This window comes from Lemur catta, chromosome 13 (genome assembly GCF_020740605.2).
Source record: "Lemur catta isolate mLemCat1 chromosome 13, mLemCat1.pri, whole genome shotgun sequence".
In the NCBI taxonomy this organism is placed as follows: domain Eukaryota; kingdom Metazoa; phylum Chordata; class Mammalia; order Primates; family Lemuridae; genus Lemur; species Lemur catta.
The window spans coordinates 42,485,793-42,506,145 of NC_059140.1; the positions used below are offsets into that span (position 1 = coordinate 42,485,793).

The window sequence follows — 20,353 nt, forward strand, 5'->3', positions numbered from 1 at the left end:
AGTTGCAATTAAACAATTCTTCGTAGCAAGCAGATAAGATCATATGACACTTGTGGCCTTCTTGCACATTGGTCCTAGCCAGAGTATGATTGACAGGGGCTAGGAAATTCACCGCCTTTGGTTGCCTTTACTCAAACTTCTCCCTTTCGCCAAGACCCCCCCAGAACAGAAAGTGAGAAGCAAGACTGCATCCAATCAAAGGCGGCTAGGAGAAAAAAAAAAAAGAAGACTCTACTACTGAATGCCTTAAGTGCAGCTGGCTCCGTCGGGTGAAGAGCAGAGGAGGTGTCGCCCCCAACCCTACGCGATCACTCCTCGGCGCCCCTCTCTTCCGCACCTAGTCCCTCGCTGTTCCCTTCACCGGGGGCGAGTGGGCAGGCAGGTGCAGACCTAGGAAAAGTGAGCTTTCCAATTCGAGGCTGGAGGAGAGGCCAGGGACCACAAAGACCGCACCTACCTGAGTATCTAAAAAGCAAGCCCCCAATACCGACTCCAGGGTGCTCCCGGGGGCCCAGCCAGCCCCCACGATAGGCACAGACTCTTTAACTCCCCGCTTCCGCGCCGGCTCAGGCCAACCAGCGCACGGGGCTTGTGCGCGCCTGGCCAATCGCGCCGCACCGCTGTCCGCGAACCGGCCAATCGCCGGGAGGCCGCGTAGCAAATTCGAATGGCAACTCCTCGCTCCATGTTCCGCGCAGAGAAACGAGGCTCCAAATTCAAATCAACGCAGCCGCACGCCGGCGGCGGGCGCGAGGGGCGGAGCCTGGCGGCGTGGGCGGGACGCGCGGTGTGGGCGCCCAGGAGAAGGGAAGGCGCTCCAGTTCCGGGTCAGGCCCCGCTCCCGCCTCCCTCGGCCTCCGCCATGGCGAGCAGCGGCGGCGCCGGGGCGGCGGCGGCGGCGTCGAACATGAATGCGGTGCGGGAGACCATGGACGGTGAGTACCCGTTGCGCTCCCTTTACCTTGCCCGCGCCCCCCAGAGCCAAGGCCCCGGGCTTGGGGAGCCTGCGGAGGACTTCAGGTCCCCTTCCAACCCCAAACGGCATCCTCTAAGATCTTCGGTTGGGGCCCGCCAGGGCCTCCGGGCTGATGGACCCATCCTTTGGGAGTTGTCCCTTTGCTCCTGCGTCGTTTGTCGCGCGCACGGCGCTCTGGCCCCTACGTCAGCCGGGTGCGCGCTGCGTCGCTCCGGGGCTGGACCCCGAGGGCCGCGCCCCCTCCGTCCCGCGGCCTCGACCCCGCGGTGCCCACCCCGGCCCGGCGCACGGCCGGTGCCGAGCGCTTCGGAAGCCCCGAGACTGGAAGCCCGGTGTGGCCATGCGCCATGTGTGTTTGATCACCGCTGTGTCCCCTGCCCCTGGCACTTTGGTGGGCACTTTTTAAATATCCGGCGAATGAGCAAGTTGCCCCTGCATCGGAATTACCCCAGTTTTGGCTTGAAGTAGGTGACGCCGGCGCCCAGGTGCTGTGGATGTTGCCTGTTTGCACGCCCTGAGGCACGTGGGTGTAAAGCCTACACAAGTGTGGTGTCAGATGATATAAGTGTCTTGCGGTTACCCTCTCTCTACCCCCTAATGTTGGCTCTGCCACTTTACACTCCTGTGGTGAGGTTGGACAAGGTGCTTAAACATCTTGGAGCTTGTTTCTTTTTTTTAAATAAAACTCTCTCTCTTGGGATTATGAATATTTAAATAAGACAACCAAGTAAAGGCATATCAGAAGTGATCGATTATTTTTTTGTATTACGTGAGATGTCATTTCACTTGTGCACTTCTTTCCTTGTCTCTATTTTTCTCGCCTCCACTTATATATAAATGTTTGATAGATGTTAAATATTGCCGTTTGCAGTCTGCGTGGACATTTTCCAGGGGATATCACATCCACCTCCATATTTGTAAAAGATAATCCTATGGAATCCTCACTAGGTACTGCAGCCTTCCTGCTGCGTCTCTGTCTCCTTCATGATGGGCTCTGCTTCTTACATAGCACCTCCATAAAGCTGGTTCTGATAAAGGCTTCTGGCTTTTTCTACAGTGGCTGCTGCTTTCTTTGTCAAAGAATTACTTACAAGACCCTTTGAATGTAATTTTTTACATACCCAGTATCTACCTTGCTGGTTGTCTGCAAATTTTGCTCTTTATACCATATTCAGCCTATTTTTACATCCCTCTTGGTGTATCACAGCTTATTAGTTTTGTTTTGTAAGTGGGTTTATTTACATAGGCATTTATATAATGTTATTATCTTTTATCTTTCCTTGGAAGTCAATAACAGAATTTCTGCCAGTTTTCTTATATTAGCAGTACTTAGGTTCCTTATTTATATGGCCATAGGATTGCATTTGAATAGCAAACTCACATTTTATCTCTGATGGAACTATACTGATGTACAAATGAGAACTGATAGTTTGTATTGGTTGCAGCATCAAGATATTTTCTGAGAGAATTCAAATGTAAAATGAAGATTATAGACCGTGTAACATAAGGGTGAAAGGAAAGCTTTCCCTTAGCCCTCAAAAGTTTTGCTGAAATAACCTCACAAAAAGCAGTTTAATTGGAGAAAAGGCATGCAAATTTATTTGGTTATAGTTTTATGTGACACAGAACACTTCAGAATGAAGACCCAACCCCCTCTTGGGGTGCAGAAGCTTCTATACCATCTTGAGGTTACGGAAGTAATGGGGGTTTGAACCTGGCAAAGTAGGTTATGGGAAGAGGAATTGTGTTGAGCGGCAATGAATGAATACTAGGGAGAATTCAATGGGTCTGAAGAACATACAATAGTCTGGGACAAAGTCTGTTGGGCCTGCAGAGTGGACAATGGTTTGTGACAAAAGTCTGTCTAGGTCTGTTGATAGAATTTAGTCTTCCTTCCTGTGATACGGGATCAGTTAATGAAAACTCGGGGAACAGAAGTAATTGTTTTCTTTGAGTCCAGATTTCTAGTAGATCAGGAAACTTCAGAGAACAACTTCATCCTATGCTTTGGGAGAGACTGTGTGTGTAGCGGGGTGGTTGTCAGACCTTGAGGCTTCTTTTTCAGTTGAGTATGAACAAAAACATTATATTCTGGGGTATCGGTTTCTGAGTCCCAATAGTAAGAACATAGAAAAGTAGAGATTTTGGTAGAATAAAAGTTGATATGTAGTGTTTCACTATATTTAAGTCAATCCATGAGAGCTGGTGTGAAGTTTTCAAAATGTTCTAAGTCCCATTTCTCCCTTCAATGGCAGCATTTGCCTGCTCTCCTTCGAAAGATGAGCCGCAGAACTCAGCTGTCAACATTTGCATTTTAATTATGAAACGAGAGGATTTTGTTAAAGATATGGGAGAAAGCAGGTGGACTTTGTAGTTTATAGCTCACTCTGAACAGAACCTGATCTACCTCAGCCTGATTTTGTATAATGACTTCTGCATGAGATCCTCTACTGCTGCAGTCCCCAACCCGGGGCTGTGGCCTGGTACTTGGCCCACTGCAGTCTGTGGTCTATTGGCACAGCAGGAGGTGAGCTGTGGGGAGGCTTCGTCTGTGTTTTCAGCCACACCCCATAGCTGGCATCACTGCCTGAGCTCCACCTCCCCCCACTCCCCGTCTGTCCATGGAAAAATTGTTTTCCATAAAACAGATCCCTGGTCCTAAAAGGTTGGGGAGTGCTGCTCTACTGACATCCTTAGATCCTCAACATTCTCTTCCTGCATTCTCACTTAAAGTAGGCCTTTTCAACTACCCTTGTCTCCTCCAATGTAGTTGCCTCCTTTGCTTTTCAACTTTTTGAAATTTTAGATATTCTCTATCGATAACTTCATACTTTAATTTTTATTTTCTTATATTCTAAAATTTTCCCTATGCCTCTAATTTTAAGTATGACAATTATTCCTTACCAAAGGCTTCATTATAGTGTACTACTTTATATATCAGGTAGTGAGCTTAAGAAACACATTATAGAGAAAGCAGTTAAGAGAGTCCATAGTGTATTGATTGTTTAACTAGCACTGCAAGGCACTGTCAGCAAGGGATAATTCATGCTACCACCATCAATCCAGTTGCTCATTTTAGAAAGAAACCTGCGAGTGAGTTTTGCTTACTCTTATCTCCCCTGCTTCCTGTTCTTCACTAAGCCCTTTCGGTTTTTCACTCACTTCAGTTTTGACCACTTGTCTAAATCTCTCCTGTCCATGCTGCCCACGACTGCAATAATGTAGGTGGACTTCCTCACCACATGTGCTCTGCCCATTTTCAAGATTCATCCCATATTCAGCCAAAGTCTTTAACATGCCAGTCTGATCTTGTTACTCTTCCATTTTATATCTTCCAATAGCTTCGCACAGTTCTAAAATCTTCAGTAGGCCCTTAGATTTCTGTGTCTCCCTTATCTCATATTTTAAACCCATTCATCCTCATCGTTACATTGCTTTCACCCTAGCTGTTCCAGTCTATGGATTTACCAAGTTTCATCCACAATAGGAATCATTATACCAATTGGTTTTTTTGGTCTTACTCTTCACCCTTCCTCCTAACTGTGCATTAGTCTGGTTGATTTCCACTCACCTTTGACATCTAAGCTTAATTGTCACTTCTTCAGACAAGTGTTTGCTAAACACTGTGTCCTTCCAAACTTGGTAAGATGCCCTTGTAATTTGTTTCAGAAGTGTGCCATTATGATTTATTTCTTATTCTTTATCATAACTGGAAACTTAGTTATTACTTTAATAGCTAGCTGTCTTTCTTCCTAGACTGTAATGTCTGTGAAGACCAGGACCATATCAGCTTTGTTCACAACTGTATTTCCAGCAGTATCATAACAGGCACAAAATACAGTTAGGTGCAGGTTGAGTATCCCTTATCTTAAATGCTTCAGACCAATGTTTTGGATTTCGGATTTTTTTTAGGATTTTGAAATGTTGCATATACATAATGAGATATCTTGAGGATGGTACCCACATCCAAACATGAAATTCATTTATGTTGTGTATATACCTTATACACATAGCCTGGAGGAAATTTTATTTTTCCCTCAGGACACTGAATAAACATGTGTTGTGCACCTGCTCTTTGATTTTGACCTGTCACTTAAGGTCACTTGTGGAATTTTCCACTTGTGGTATCATGTTGGTGCTCAGAAAATTTCGAATTTTGGGGCATTTTAGAGTTGAGATTTTGGGATTAGGAATACTCAACCTAACCTGTACCAAATATACAGTAGGCACTAAGGAAATAGTTATTGATTACAGACACTTTGTGAAGATGGGAAGTAAAGGTCAGTGTCAATTTTAAAAGAAATCTTAAAGGAAGTAGTACTAGAACTGAGATGGACCCGAAAAACAGCATAGAGTTATGGGAAGGGAAGAGAAAAGACAGGAGAAAGCACGAACAAAGGCATGAAGTCAGGAATAAGTATAGCATTTATAGGTGGGGAGTCTACCATGAAGAGAACAAACTGGAGAGAGAGGAGAAAACTGAAACTGTTAGAGGCTTCAGTAGAATTCATTAAGTTGGTTGGTTAGAAAATAAAAATATATAATTTTCCAGTATGCCAGCAGTAACTGCTTAAAAATACAGGGGTGAAGTAGAATCCATTTATGAAAACAATCAAAAATGAAAGACAAAGAAAATGAATATTCACTATGGTAAATTGAGTACTTGCTGAAACTCTGCTCCAAGTATATAAAAATGATAGGAAATAATAAAATATAATTATCAGGATAGCCATGTTCAAAAACAACAAAGCAAAGTCTCCATTGATTAGAAAGAGGTTTCCCCCAAAGAAAGGAGCAGATGGGAACCACAGCAGGGGACTGGGAGTAGAACCTGACCAAGCATGCTGCCCTGTCTGAGTGACGGTGGGGCTCAGAAATGTGCCATCTGCCACAGCCAGGGACGGAGAAGCACCATCCATGTGTTTTCTGGGTCTAGAGCCAAGATGCTTCTACAAGGCCTGATCCAGAGGGCTGAGGCCAGGGTAAGGCTTCCTATCCAAGAACATGTCACCAATCCAGGATATCAGAAAGAAATCTATGGAGGATAAGTTTTCAGCCAAGCATCACAAATCACCTAAGGTAGATGAAAAACATAAAAAAACTAATGTGGAAAATGAAAAAAAGGAGGAAAGAAAAAGTAGTAGTAATAGCTAACTCTTTTATTGAACAGTATCATATGCCAAGCAGCGTTTTAAGTGTATCCTTTAATCCTCACACCAGTCCTATAAAATAAGTACTGTAGTTATCCGCATTTTATAGAATGATGAAATAAAAGCATAGAGAGATTAACTTGCCTTGTAAGCAAGTAGTAAAGGTAGAATTTGAACCCAGTTAGTCTGGCTTTAGCAATCATACTCCTAACCACTGTCTTTTGCTACTTGCTTATACTTCAAGAAATAGAGATCATAGAGCAATCTTAAAAACAGTTTAAGAGTATAGCCTTAAAAAAAGGCCTTAAATAAAGATAGGAACAGCAGCCATGAAATAAGAAGTGGTTATAAACAAGCATTTAGTTATGAAACAAGAACAAGTGATTATAGGAGAAACTAGAAATCTTAGAATAGTTATTGAAATAAATTCAGCAGGTAACGTGAATAATAAGCTATATACAGCTGAAGAGCAAAGCATTAATAAATTGGAATGTCAAAACTGAAGAAATGATAATGGGAAGAGCTGTCAGCTTCTGGTCAAGGAGGGGTAATGGACTGAGTTTACTCTCCTATTTGAAAAAACCAACAAAACCCAGGTAAAACATAGAACAGTGGTTTTCAAGACACTGGACATCAGACATTAAAGGACAGCGATCCTTAATAGACAGGAAACAAATGAAGCCATCCTGTGGTTGTCCTACCTCACTGCCTTCGGAGAATTTCCAGGCCTCTGCGCAGCAGAGGGAACCCAGGTGGAACCTAGAATTCATCCTGAGATGAGCAGAAGGAGCTTAAGAAACCAGGGAGAGCAGGTAGAGTTTGCAGGACCGAGTACCTGAGGGGAGAGCAGTACAGAGAATTGTGGAGATCTGTAGAAGAATCCCTCTTGAGTATTCAGAGGCTTGATTAGCACATGTGTGAGGAAAGTACCCAATAAGCGGGGGAAAATGAACCATTCAAAAGGATTAGGGGCAACAGCACATCATGTTCACACAGGGCTGAGGATAGTAGTGCCTGTAACTACCAGGCGGTGATTCATGAGACATTGGGTAGAGTACTCAGAAGAGTCTTACCTCAACAGTGGGGAATAATTTGCCCTATGCTAAACAGGGCTGTGGTCCTGCCTAACAAACCTAAAAAGCAAGACCTGGAAGGATCAAACGGTTTCCAGATAACTGTATCTCATTACAAATCTTAGGAATATTTATAGAAACAGAAAAATATCCAGTACTTAACAAAGTGCAAATTCACAATGCCTGGCATCTGATCGAAAATTAACAGGTATGCAAAGCAGGAAGATATGACCCTTGATGAGAAAAATTCAATCAAAGTAGACCCCCAAATGACACAAATGTTAGAATTAGCAGACTGGGGCATTAGAATTGTATACTTCATATATTGAAAAAGTTTAGTAGAGTCATGGAAGACATATATTTCTAAAGACTTAAATTGAACTTCTAGAGATAAAAATATATATCTCGTATGAAAAAGTGAGAAGGGCTCATCTCATGAACATCATGAATACTATAAAAGTTTTCAGAAGGACTTAGGCTTAAATTAATGGGTGACTTAATATTGTTAACTTGTCCATTCTTCCTAAAATAATAGTTTTCATGTAGTTCAAATCAGAATCCAGATGGAATTTGTTTTTGGAATTGATGAAAAAATTTTAAGTTCACCCAGAGAATAAAACGGCTTTAAATAAATGAGAAATGACAAAGGAATCTTTAACCTACTACATGCAATGTAAAATTAGTAATTAAAATTGTGTCTCTGACTCAAGGTAGACATGCAGCAAATGTGTAGGCATATGAGAATTTACTATGGGATAAAGGTGGCATCTCAATTGAGTGGTAAAAGGATAGATCATTCAATAAATTTTATTGGGCCAATTTGCTTATTTCTGGGAGGAAAAGTTAGATCCTATCTTTCACCCAAACTTCAGATAATTAAATATTTAAATAATTATAAGGGAGAGGGAATAAACTTCCACGTATTGGAAGAGAATACTGGTGAATAGAACCTTTGTGTGGGGAATAACTTTCTAAGCATCATGCCAAGGGAAAATGATACAGGAAACAATAGATAACATGTTGACAGTTGACTTAAAAAATTCTAAACACTGAGAAACAACAACTATAAAACAAAGTTGAACGGAACCAATGTATTTACATCCTGGAAAATCACTTTGGAAACCTAGGTTCTCTGTGTTGGTGTTTCTTATGTTAAAGACAGATACTTTTATAAACTACAATAAAATGCAATATTATAAAAATGAAGTTAAAATATAAGCTTTCATTTTTATTATAATATTCAATAGACATATGATTATGCTGTCAAGTTGTTAGAAAATTTCTAAATGCTCTTAAAGCCTTAAATATGTATATTACTGATGGAGCAGTTCTAGAAATTTATCTTAATGAAATAAAATTTAGTATGTACAGTTACTTATCACAATGTTCTTTTAATGGGGGAAACATGAGCACAACCTTACTCTTTTTTTTTGTTTGGTTTTGGTTTTTTTTTTTGAGACAATGTCTTGCTCTGTCACCTAGGCTCACTGTAACCTCGAACTCCTGGGTTCAAGCAATCCTCCTGCCTCAGCCTCCCCAGTAACTAGGACTAAAGGCGTATACCACCACACCTGGCTAATTTTTCTTATTTTTGTAAAGACAAGGTCTCTCTGTTCCCCAAGCTGATCTCGAACTCCTGGCCTCAAGTGATCCTCTTGCCTGGGCCTCACAGTGTGGGGATTAGAGACGTGAGCCACCAATGCCCAGCCATAACTCTTAAAGTAGTAGAGTGGTTATGTAGGGGATGGTGTTTCCATAAAATGGAATGTTATGCAACTAATTGTATTGCAAAACAATACTAAAAAAATAGGAAAGTATTCAGAATAATCCTGATTATGATGGATGAATTATTAGATATTAAATGAATGGTATACACTAAGATGTAAAAGGCAGTTATGTGAAGGGAGGTTGTAAGTTTAAAGTTTCTAAATCTAAGTAAAGGCAAGACAGTATTACATGCTGATTGCCAAATCCTGGAATGCTATGCCAATTCCTTCTCATTGTGTAGTAATATATAAATTAAAAACAAAAGTACTATGTGTATATTTTTAAATGCTGAAAGCTTTTTTTTAAATTCTCTTTATATCTTTTTTCAGTTCTGCTTGAGATTTCCAGAATTTTGAACACTGGCTTAGATATGGAAACTTTGTCTATTTGTGTACGGCTTTGTGAACAAGGAATTAACCCAGAAGCTTTATCATCGGTTATTAAGGAGCTTCGCAAGGCTACTGAAGCACTAAAGGTTAGAGATTCCTGTTAGTTCATTGTAAATAAAGATGCTTTTGTTTAGAAAATGATTAATGATGAAATCATGGGAAAGAGTTAAATAAGGTTAAACAACTTTCGACACCATCAGGAGAAATTCTAAAGACCAGGAGCTTCATAACATATGTTCAGATCACAAATATTACTGCTATCACAGACAATGTTATCTTTTCTCAGAAGTCTCTGTTTTTAGAATTTTCTATATGGTGAGTGAATCGTGCCCCCCCCAAAAGAGATATGTTCAAGTGCGAACCCCGGTGATGAACATCTCCTTATTTGGAAATAATGTCTTTGCAGATACAATCAAGTTAAGATGAAGTCATACTGGATTAGGGTAGATCCTGATCCAATGATTGGTGTCCTTATAACACAAGGGAAATTTGAGCACAGATACAAAGAGGAGATACATACATGTGAAGACAAAGACACAAAAGGGAGAATGCCATGTAACAATACAGGCAGAAATTGGAGTGATGTGTCTGTAAGCCAAGGAAAGTGAAGTATTGTCAGCAGCCACCAGAAGCTGGGAAGCAGCAAGGGAGGATCCTTCCCTAGAGCTTTCAGAAAGCATGGCCCAGCCGACACCTTGATTTTGGATTTCTGATCCCCAGAACTGTGAAAGAATAAATTTTTATTGTTTTAAGCCACCTAGTTTTTATTACTCTGTTATGGCAGCCCTAGAAATCTGATACAGATTTTAGGACTGGAAAGTGGGGTGCTGCTGTAACAAATACTTAAAAATGTAGAAGTGGCTTTGGAATTGGGTAATAGATAGAGACTAGAAAGTTTTAAGGTGCTTTATAGAAAAACATTAGATTGCCCTTGAAGAGACTGTTGGTCAAACTATTAATGTTAAAGGCAATTCTGGTGAAGGTTCAGAAGATAGCTATAGAAAGCTTTCTTATTTCTGAGATACGTACATTAGGAACAGAATGTTGCTTTATATAAGAACATTAAAAGTGGTTCTGGTGACATCTCAAGAGGAAATGAGGAACATTTATTGAACACTAGAGGAAAGGTGATTCTTGTTATAAAGTGACAGAACTTGGCCAAATTATGTTCTACTGTTGGAAGAAAAATAGAACATGTAAGTGATGAACTTGGATATTTAGCTGAGGAAATTTCCAAGCAAAGTGTGGAAAATATAGCCTGATTTCTCATTGCTCTTTGTTAGAAAATGTAAGAGGAACGAGCAGTTTAGGAAGGAACTAGCACTTGATGATTTGGAAAATTCCTAGCCTATCTGGATAGCACGTTCTGAAAATAGGGCCAAGAATGTGGGTGGTTTGTGAAGAAATTAGCCATCTCAACACAAACACTGCTAGATTGGACTGAATGAGACAAGGTGAAATGAAGGCTGTCAAATTACTGGGATTCTACAGGCAGGAAATTGGCTGATAGAGCTACTTAGCTGTGAGCATGTGTTATCCTTCAAAAAATGGGAAAAATGACTCCAAGAGTGGCTGAAAGACTAGGGGGCTGCTGCTGCCATCGTGAGCCCAGAGGGCCATCTTTTTACAAATTTTAAATTAACCACTTTTTAATTGCTAAGAGTGGGAACAGGAAAATTATCCTGTTCCCTGTCTTCCTTGCACATATTCTATGATTTAAAATCTCATGATTTTATTTCCATGTTTATATAGCAGTATCTCACCCTAAGGACTGAAACTTTAAGTTAGTCCATCTTAAAACTTACCCAACGACCAAGTGACTTATCTTTTTCTTATTTCTAAGAAAACAGAATTATATAAAACATACAAATGACCTGTTTTTCAGATTAAGTTATTTTCCAATAAGTGCCAATGTTTTAGGTTGTGTGCTTTTTGAAATCTTTTTATTATTAAATCTAACGCAAAAAGGTAAACAAAAAATATTTACAGAGCAAAAATATGTCATAAAGAAAATCTGCATGCAACTATCACTGCCAGCACCAGAGAAACCCCGTGTGCTCCGTCCCCAGTCACCAACCTCTCCCTCCTACTCTCTTCTCCACTAACTATTGTCCTGACTTTTATGGTAGAGTCTTTGTTTTAGTGGTATTACTAACTAAACGTGGATCTCTAAACACTGTGGTTTAATTTCGTAAAAATTTTAAACTCAATATAAATGGATTCTTATAACACTATCTTTTTCCTGAGTTCCTTCATTTAACATGTCTGTGAAATGATTCATGTGGTGTGTAGCTGTCATGCATTTCTTTTCACTGTAATATGTTTTATTGTACAGATATACTATAATTTATCTTTTCTGCTACGAATGGATATTAGATTGTTTACAATGTGGGACTATTACACATAATGCTGCTTTGAGTATTGTTGTCCTCATCTCTTGATTTTTGTATACGACCCTTTCTGTTAGGTGTGTATCTAGAAGTAAAATTGCTAGGTCTTAGGTTATATGTATCTTTAACTTGAATAGATGATGATAATGTCAAACTTTTCAAAAACAGTTGTATTGATTTATATTCCCATCAGCAACATATGACTTTCCTTTGCTCCATATCTTGCTGATGCTTATTATTGTGAGTCTTTTTAGTTTTAGTCATTCTGGGACGTACATGGGTTTCCCATTTGGCTTTATTTGCATTTCTTTGATTACCAGTGAGGTTAATGCATTTTTACATGTTTTTTGGCCATCCTCTTTTGTGAGGTATCTTTTTAAGTCACTTGCCCTTCTTTCTGGGTTGGTTGTTCTTTTCTTTTTGATTGGCAGTCCTTTATTCCGGATGTGAACCCCTTTGTCAGAGGTACGTGTAAGGTTTCAAATTTTAAGAGTTATAAAAATTATTGAAGTTTTCTATTTCTTTTTAAACTTAACACCTGTGGCTTTCATATAGCAGAAAGAAAAATAACTGAATAATAAGAATAGCTAATGCTTACATGAGTACTTTCCTTGTGCTAGACCCTATTCTTTAAAGGCCACTGATGGCATTATTTCCTCTATAATCACAACAGTGTTATGTACTTCTACAGGTTGAACAGTCCTAATCTGAAAATCCAAAATGCTCCAGAATCTGAAACTTTTTGAGTGCCAACATGACACTCAAAGGAAATGCTCACTGGAGCATTCTGGATTTCAGGTTTTCTGATTAGGGATGCTCACCCAGTGATTACAGTTGGCCTTCTGTATCTGTGGACTCCACATTCATGGATTCAACAAACTGTGGATCAAAAATAGCTTTGGGAGGAGTGGGGAGGATGGTTGTATCTGTAGTAAACTTGTACAGACTTTTTCTTCGTGTCATTATTCCCTAAACTATACAATATGACAACTATTTACATAGCATTTACTTTGCATTAGGTATCGTAAGTAATCTAGAGATGATTTAAAGCAGTGGTCCATAACCTTTTTGGCACCAGGGACTGGTTTCATGAAGACAATTTTTCCACGGAGGGAGGGTGAGGAATGGTTTTGGGATAATTCAAGCACAGTACATTTATTATGCAGGCAAACTTCTCTGCTAATGATAATCTGTGTTTGTAGCCGCTCCACAGTGCTAGCATCACCGCCTCGGCTCCACCTCAGATCATCAGGATTCATAAGGAGTGTGCAACCTAGATCCCTCGCATATGCAGTTTACAGTAGGGTTCACGCTCCTGTGAGAATCTAATGCCACTGCTGATATGACAGGCATAGCTTATGTGGTGATGGGAGCCATGGGGAGTGGCTATAAATACAGATGAAGCTTTGCTCACTTGCCGGCTGCTTACCTCCAGGAGTTGGGGACCACAGATTTAAAGTATACATGAGGATGTGCATAGGTTATATGTAAATACATCATTTTATATAAGAAACTTGAACATCTGTAGTCTTTAGTGTCCAGGAACTAATCCCCCATGGATACCCAGGGATGCCCGAATAATGCAAACATTCTAAAATCCCCAAAAAATCTGAAATCGGAAACACTTCTGGTCCCAAGTGTTTTGGATAAGGGCTACTCAATTTGCACTACTGTTAGTAGTTTACTACTAAGGAAACTGCAACTTATGGTGACTAACTTACTTATCCCAAGAACATACAGTTAAGTGGTTGAGCTGGGATTTGAAGTTGAGCTGTGTAACTTTGGAGTTGTTGACTTATTAACTACGAAGTTTTCTCCTGTAATAAAATGTAAGGAGTAGCTGAGTAGGAAAGAATGAAATTGTTATTAACAGCAAAACAGTCATTGTGCTGTAGCAGGAGCACATTCCCTGGCTTAGTATTCTCTCATATAACCCTGTTAATAAAAAGAAGTATTGTAGTATTTCATCAGGATGCTTCTGAAATTCAGGTGGAAGAAGATTTATTTAAAATACAAAGAATTTTTGTTTTATTATGCCTGAGTTTGAAAGAGAACAAGAGAATAGGAAGAGATTTTTGTATTGTACTGCAGTTTGAGTTCAATAAGGGAACCACAGTCAAACCTAACTGAGGCAGGTAACTGACAAGCATTTTGGCATACCGTTTTCTTAGGCAAAATACAACCCAAGGTATTAGAATAGGAAGTTAAGAAATACCTATTTAACGTAGTTTTATGAGCTTTGAGCATATTGGTTATTCTGTATCTACTGGACCATAGTGAGATGTGGGAGGTGAAATCAAAAATTAAAATTGACAAAAATCAGAAAGTGTTGACTATTTAAATGGATGATTGGTCTCACACATACAAAGCCTCTCAAAATGCATTTCTCCCATGTTATACCAGCATCTCATTAAAAGTTAGGCAGACAGGAGATCCTGAAAAGTTTTTAGCAAAGCAGACATATTAACTAGAATTTTTTCTTGTGTATTTATGTAATCTGATTGATTTATGTAATCTGTATGATTTTTATAAAAATGCTACATGCTTATGATTTTTAAAATATTAGAATCAGAAAATATAAAGAATGAAATTAAAAAGTCACTCAGCATCACCTAAGAGATAACCTGTAATAATATTTGGTGAACATTATTCCAGATAATATCATGCTCTCTTAAATATATTGCACTTAATTTTGCTGAATTGAAAAAGAAAAATAGCTTGTCAGTGTGCTTCTCCCTGGATTAAAGTCTATTCTCTCTTAACTGCCATGTTGGGTCAGGGTGGGGAGCTGGTTGGTTCAGAGCTGCACTGAGCCACACCTGCCTTTTCTTGACCACCCTTTTACTGACTTTACAAGCATAAGGTTGTTCTCCTTTCTGTATGCGGTTACTGCTAATGAATATTTTTCCCATACTTTTTGTTTATTTTTTGGATATTAAAATCAGGGTAAAGTGGAACTGTCCTGCTGCATTCTATCGTTCTCCAGAATTCCTAGTATTTAGAATTTAATAGTATGCTACTTATTGTCTCTATTTTAAAATGGGTAAAATATAAATCAGGGATATTTTGGAATGTTGCAAGGAACTATTGGTCTGAGACAATAGGTTTTTTCTTTTGCTCTTTAAGTAACTATGTAGAAAATAGTAACAATTTTTTTGTTAATTATTTTGCCTTTCACTTTCACAGATTTGTATATTGATATTGTCTAAATCATTTATAGTAAAACTAGCTAGCTGTGTGGCTCCCTAATTAGATAAGTTCCTTAAGAGCAATAGATGAGCTACCTTATGTGTATCTCCCACAGTATAAAATAATTAAGTATTTTATGAATGATTCTTTGAGTTTTTATAATATCTCCTTAGTGCCAGTAGTAAATGCTTGCACAGAAAATGAAAGTTTGGAAGAGAAGAGGACTACTAAAAATGAATTTTTTTCCTGGAGCTAGCTGATCCTTGCAAATTTTTGGAATTTTTAGTAGCAATCTGGTGACTATGTATATGTTTCTAGGATGCTATTGCTGCCTTTTCAAAGAGAAAATTCTTCATTTGTATAACATGAACGCTGTATTTCACTTAAACTTACTTAAAGTGAAAATACTTGTTTCATTGTCTGTATATTGGAGAACTTCTAAAATTAATATGACAATGGATGGGACAAGACAAATTAAATTGCATTTGAGTTAAAGTATTTTAATAAAAACAAAACAAAATTGTATAAGTGCTTTGAAGTCTTCTTTGAATTAGTTAATACTGAGAGTGGGGCTAGGGAGATTACAATACCTAAAGGGTATGTGTTCAAAGCTAATACAGGAACCTATATGGATAGAAAGAAGTAAGAAATGTTTTAGAACAATAGAATTTTTTCAAATTGTGTTCTAATTCTCTAGAGTAGTAAACCCAGAGGAGGGAAAGGCTAATTTAGAATATTTCTGAAAAACAAGGTTGGTTGTATTGGCTACAAAGAGAAAGTTTCAGCCTTATTTCAGATTTCATTATCTAAAATTTTCCCAGTATTTTAAAGCATTTTTACAAAAGAGCTCTGAACTTAGACTAACTAAAAGTAAGTTTTAATTAGGAAGTAGAAATGTAAATGAATCAAAAGTCTAACATGTATTTCTAAAATTAAAATTATGTCCATTTTCATACTGGCATTATGGAATTACTTTTTTAAGTTATGATAGTATGGTGGTTTTCTCAGTCTTTCTAGAAATATGTATCAAATTATTTATTGGTGAATGATAGGATGTCTTGGAATTTCTTCAGAATCATTGGGGAAGGTAGTTGGGAGTATAGGTGAAACAGGATTAGCTAGATGTTCATTATTCATCTTTTGCTCTTGTGCTCTCTGCCTTGTAGCATAAAAGATCTTTTTTATTCCTTTTATGTATTTAGTTTTTATTTTGGGGGCAGGGTCTCGCTATGTTGCCCAGGCTGTTCTTTAACTCCTGGGCTCAAGCAATCCTCCTGGTTTATCCTCCCGAGTAGCTGGAGTTACAGGCGTGAGCCACCACACCCAGTTTCTTTTTCATTCTTAATCCCCTTTTCACACTATAATAAAACATATGGAAACAGACAAGCTAATGAAGACTATGGGAACAAAATCTGTTATAGGTTAATTTTTCAAGTAGCATTATGTTTTTACATGTACTTTTGACTATTATTTAAGATGATATAACTGTTTTCTGTTAACCTAGCAAGTTCAAAAGGTAATCCTGATGTATAGCAAAAAATGAAAACTGCATTCCCTGATAAAAGTGGTTCTGTTAGATGGGAAAATAGTTGTTTGTTAATGACAATGCAGGATTGACAAATTTATCTCCATGGTGTCTCTTTTTCCATGGTTTTATTATAATGAATTTTACTTTCTTGTTCTAGGCTGCTGAAAATATGACAAGCTGACTTTTCTGGAGAAATTCTGATGAGATATGTCAAGCTCTGAAAGAGGATTTGAAGATTGCTTTGTAGTCAAGAATGTACAATGAAATTACTGCATGCATCAGTGTAGAAAAGTTTTCCTTTTTAAAAGAATTATAAAACCATAGCTTTATAAATCAGTGGAAAGTGGCTTACAGAGAGAACTATCAGATGTGTTTACATCACATCTTACTCACTTTTTTTTTTTAACAGCTATAATGCCTTGGCATTGTTATGTTCATATTTATGTATTCCTTATTTATAGCTCTGATAGCTTTAATTTTCTAAGCAGTCTGTCTATCAGATGTGCACATCTGCTGTGCCTGGTTGAAGGATAGTGGAACCCATCAGTAGTGATGTGTAGTAGTTATGACTTGTTGACATTTCCATTATAAACCTTAATTTTGAATTGTTTATGCATAAAAACTGGATTTATGTTGTATTGGGCTGAAAGTTGACAGGATTTCAGCTACCATTTGTGAATTTTGATTTGGATTCATTATGTATATCAGAATCTTGTTTTTTAAAAAATAAGAGTATGGAAAACATTTCTAGTAATCTGCTCTTTAACAAAGAATATTTAGTTTTTTAAACAGTTTGTTGGGCAGTTAATAATGTGAACCATATCATTTTTGTATTGATTGAAAAATAAAACTTTTAGAAACTTAGATTTTCAAAGAATTGACAGTGCTTTAGCATTATTTATAGTTTGAATCATTTAAATATAATGAAAATGTTAGTTGAGAATTTTTTTAAGTTTTATACCCTATAAATGAAGGCCTAAAAAATAATGTATAAAATGAAACATAGCCAACATGCAAAATTCCTGTTTACTTTTATTACATAAAAGTAATTTAAGTGCTTACCTAATAAATCTTGAGTGGTTATTTAATAAATGACTAGATAGGTGGTATGTTTCAACAGATATTTAATATTTTCTGAAGAAATAAGGATTTCCAGTCATTAAACAAAAACTAATCTAATGTTCTGTATCAGGAATTATAAGTGTGGCTTTTTGAAATCATTTTGTGTCATTTTTTTTACTCTTAAAGCTATAACTCATCAAAGTGATGTTATAAAAATAAATTTTAATATATTGATTCTGTTCCTATAACATAATCTCAATGAAATTTTTTTGGCAAGACTTCAGGATTTAATATGATTTCATTTTTTCTTAGATTTTAGATTTTGTTAGATACCATTTAAATGATGGTACAAGCATTCACTCTTTAGTAGCATTTTTTGTTTTTCAGACTGAAGTGGTTTTAATAAGACTTAGTGATATTGAAATAGAACCTTCTCTGCTATTTTTAAAAGTCTAGGATTTTGACCATTTTGACTTTTTAAATACATGACATTTTTACCAAGTGCACTGCAAGGTCTATTGTTGGCAGAACAGGTTGGGAGACACTAAGAACTTACAATAAGTCATTTGGTAATAAACACTGCAAATACAGCACGTTGTTATTTATAAAATCGTAAAGAGAACACTTTTGTTAACCTTCAAAATTTGTATATACTTCTAGGCCATAAGAGTTGATAGTTTTATTTATGACTTTGTAGATTAAGTTATTTATGTATGAAACAAAGCAGAAAAATATATTGAAAAGGGATTATGTTTACAGAGGACTTCTTTAATGTGTCACATTTCTTAAATGTAAACATATATTTTTAATGCATACTTAAGTAATATTTAAGAAACCAAACAAAATAATGATACAATTGCAGTGTTGTGCCTGTTGTCAGTGACAATAATAAAACCATTTGGTGGTATTGGCATGTACTTTTGAGTTAATATGTGCTTCTGTTAATTCAACTTGTGTTTCTATAGTTAGTCCATAAATATTTAGATGCTTATCAAGTATGATGTAAGACTATTTAAAGGTAGATTTTATAATTTAAACTAGGCTTGAGGTATAAAATGGAATACTTTTCCCCTGGTAGTGAAAGGAGGTATCTATATTAACATTGCCCCAGGCTTTAAAACAAAGTTGGCAATTTAAATAAGTGTGAGATTATATTTGTCTATACTTAAAATAAGAGTTTCTTTACATAATGGGACATTGTGAAATTTACATACATGTTCCAAACATACTTAAAAGTTTTCCAGTATTTGAAGCACCAGTTTTTAAACATTTAATTAAACATTTAGCTCCTCAGTCTCACTACTTTTTATTGTAGTAAAAGATACATAAAATTTACCATTTCAACCATGTTTAAGTCATGCAGTTCAGTGACATTAAGAATATTTGTGTTGTTTTGCAACTATCACCAGTATCTATCTCTAGAACTTTCTCATCCTCCCAGACTGAAACTCTGCATCTATTAAGCAGTAACTCTCTATTCCTTCCTCCTTCCAGCCCCAGTAAACATTTTTCTACTTTCTATTCTAGGAACTTTTCTAGGTAATCATATAACTGGAATCATACAATATTTGTCCTTTTGTGTCTGTCATATTTCACACAGCATAATGTCTTCAAGATTCATCCAAGTCGTAGCATGTGTCGGACTTTTCTCCCTTTTTAAGGCTAATATCCATTGTATGTATATGTCACATTTTGCTTATTCATCAGCGGACATTTATTTGGGTGGTTTCTACCTTTTGGCTATTGTGAGTAGTGTTATGAGTATTAGTAAACAAATGTCTGTTCAAGTTCCTGCTTTTAATTCTTTTGCGTATATATCCAGAAGTGGTATTACCAGATTATGAACGTCTATAAAAAATCTTGGATTAATTCTGTGGGCATTAGAGAAAGGAGGAGATGTGATCAAGCTGTTACGGGAAGTGCTTTGCTAGTGCAGTGTAGGTTGGATTAGAGCAGGGAGAGACTAGAAGCAGAGACTAGTTAGAATGCTAAGACAGTAACCCAGGCCTAAAAGGGCTCAAATCAGGGTAAATTCAAAGGACATTACATAAGAAAAACTCAGGGGACTTAACGGCAGATTATGGGAAAAATAGAGAAGAAACTACAGTGACTTGAGTTTCTAAACCTGGGTAACAGAATGATTATCAGCAAATGGTAATCAAGAAGGGAATTAGTTTTCCTGGAAAAATGATATTTATTTTAGGAATATTGTATTGAATATATATTAAATCTCACCCTTGCCTCCCCTCCAAAGACCCTTACCCACTTATATCTTTTGTCCTACAGCATTGATTGCTCTCTAATGTAAAATTTACTTAATATATTATTGATTATAAATAGATACACCTCTACCTGAAAAAGCCCCACAAGGGTAGGGATTTTTCTTGGTTTTGTTCATTGATGTATCTTAAATGTCTTGAACAGTGCACAGCACGTATTAATAAGTGCTCGATAAATGCATGTTGGCTGAATGAATGGATAGAATGCAAATCTAAGAGACAATATCTACCTAATGTGGTTGAAAAATAACATTGAGAACTTGCTACATGCAAAGTACTAGTTTGGGTGCTTTAAATACATCAAATTGTTTAATCCTTAGGGTCAGAGCAACCCTAGGAGATCAACAGCACCATCCCCTTGCAGGTAACAAAGCTGAGGAACAGACTGGTAAATGAATAGCTTAATCATGGAAGTGGTAGGGCCAGGATTTGAACCCATGTAAACTGACTCTAGGACCCATACGCCTTAGTACCTGTTACTATGTAGACATCAGCATCTCATGGGGTGAAGAGGCAAAAATGGGAGAAGGAGTTGAAGGGCGTGGGAATC

At 37.6% G+C, this 20,353-nt stretch overlaps 2 protein-coding genes across 4 annotated transcripts in view; one reads left to right on the forward strand and one right to left on the reverse strand.

The window, feature by feature from the left end:
- The window catches only part of BORA (BORA aurora kinase A activator), a 29,512-nt gene extending 28,811 nt beyond the window's left edge, over window positions 1–701 (reverse strand). For 2 of the 3 annotated variants that reach the window (XM_045567314.1, XM_045567315.1), the window contains exon 1: window positions 458–701. The gene's annotated coding sequence lies outside the window, so the exon portion shown is untranslated. The remainder of the gene's footprint in view (window positions 1–457) is intronic. The other variant, XM_045567316.1, reaches the window with a different exon arrangement.
- On the forward strand, window positions 683–18,441 carry MZT1 (mitotic spindle organizing protein 1). The gene is made up of 3 exons (XM_045567319.1): window positions 683–935; window positions 9,296–9,441; window positions 16,620–18,441. Exons 1-3 carry the CDS (start codon window positions 686–688, stop codon window positions 16,641–16,643), a joined length of 420 nt encoding a protein of 139 aa, XP_045423275.1. The 5' UTR covers window positions 683–685; the 3' UTR covers window positions 16,644–18,441.
- Window positions 18,442–20,353: the final 1,912 nt, after the last annotated feature.

Coding starts and splice junctions, on each gene's coding strand:
- MZT1 (XM_045567319.1), top strand. CDS start 686: ATGTTCCGCGCAGAGAAACGAGGCTCCAAATTCAAATCAACGCAGCCG. Junction 936..9,295: donor GGTGCGGGAGACCATGGACG/GTGAGTACCCGT, acceptor ATCTTTTTTCAG/TTCTGCTTGAGATTTCCAGA. Junction 9,442..16,619: donor AGGCTACTGAAGCACTAAAG/GTTAGAGATTCC, acceptor TTCTTGTTCTAG/GCTGCTGAAAATATGACAAG.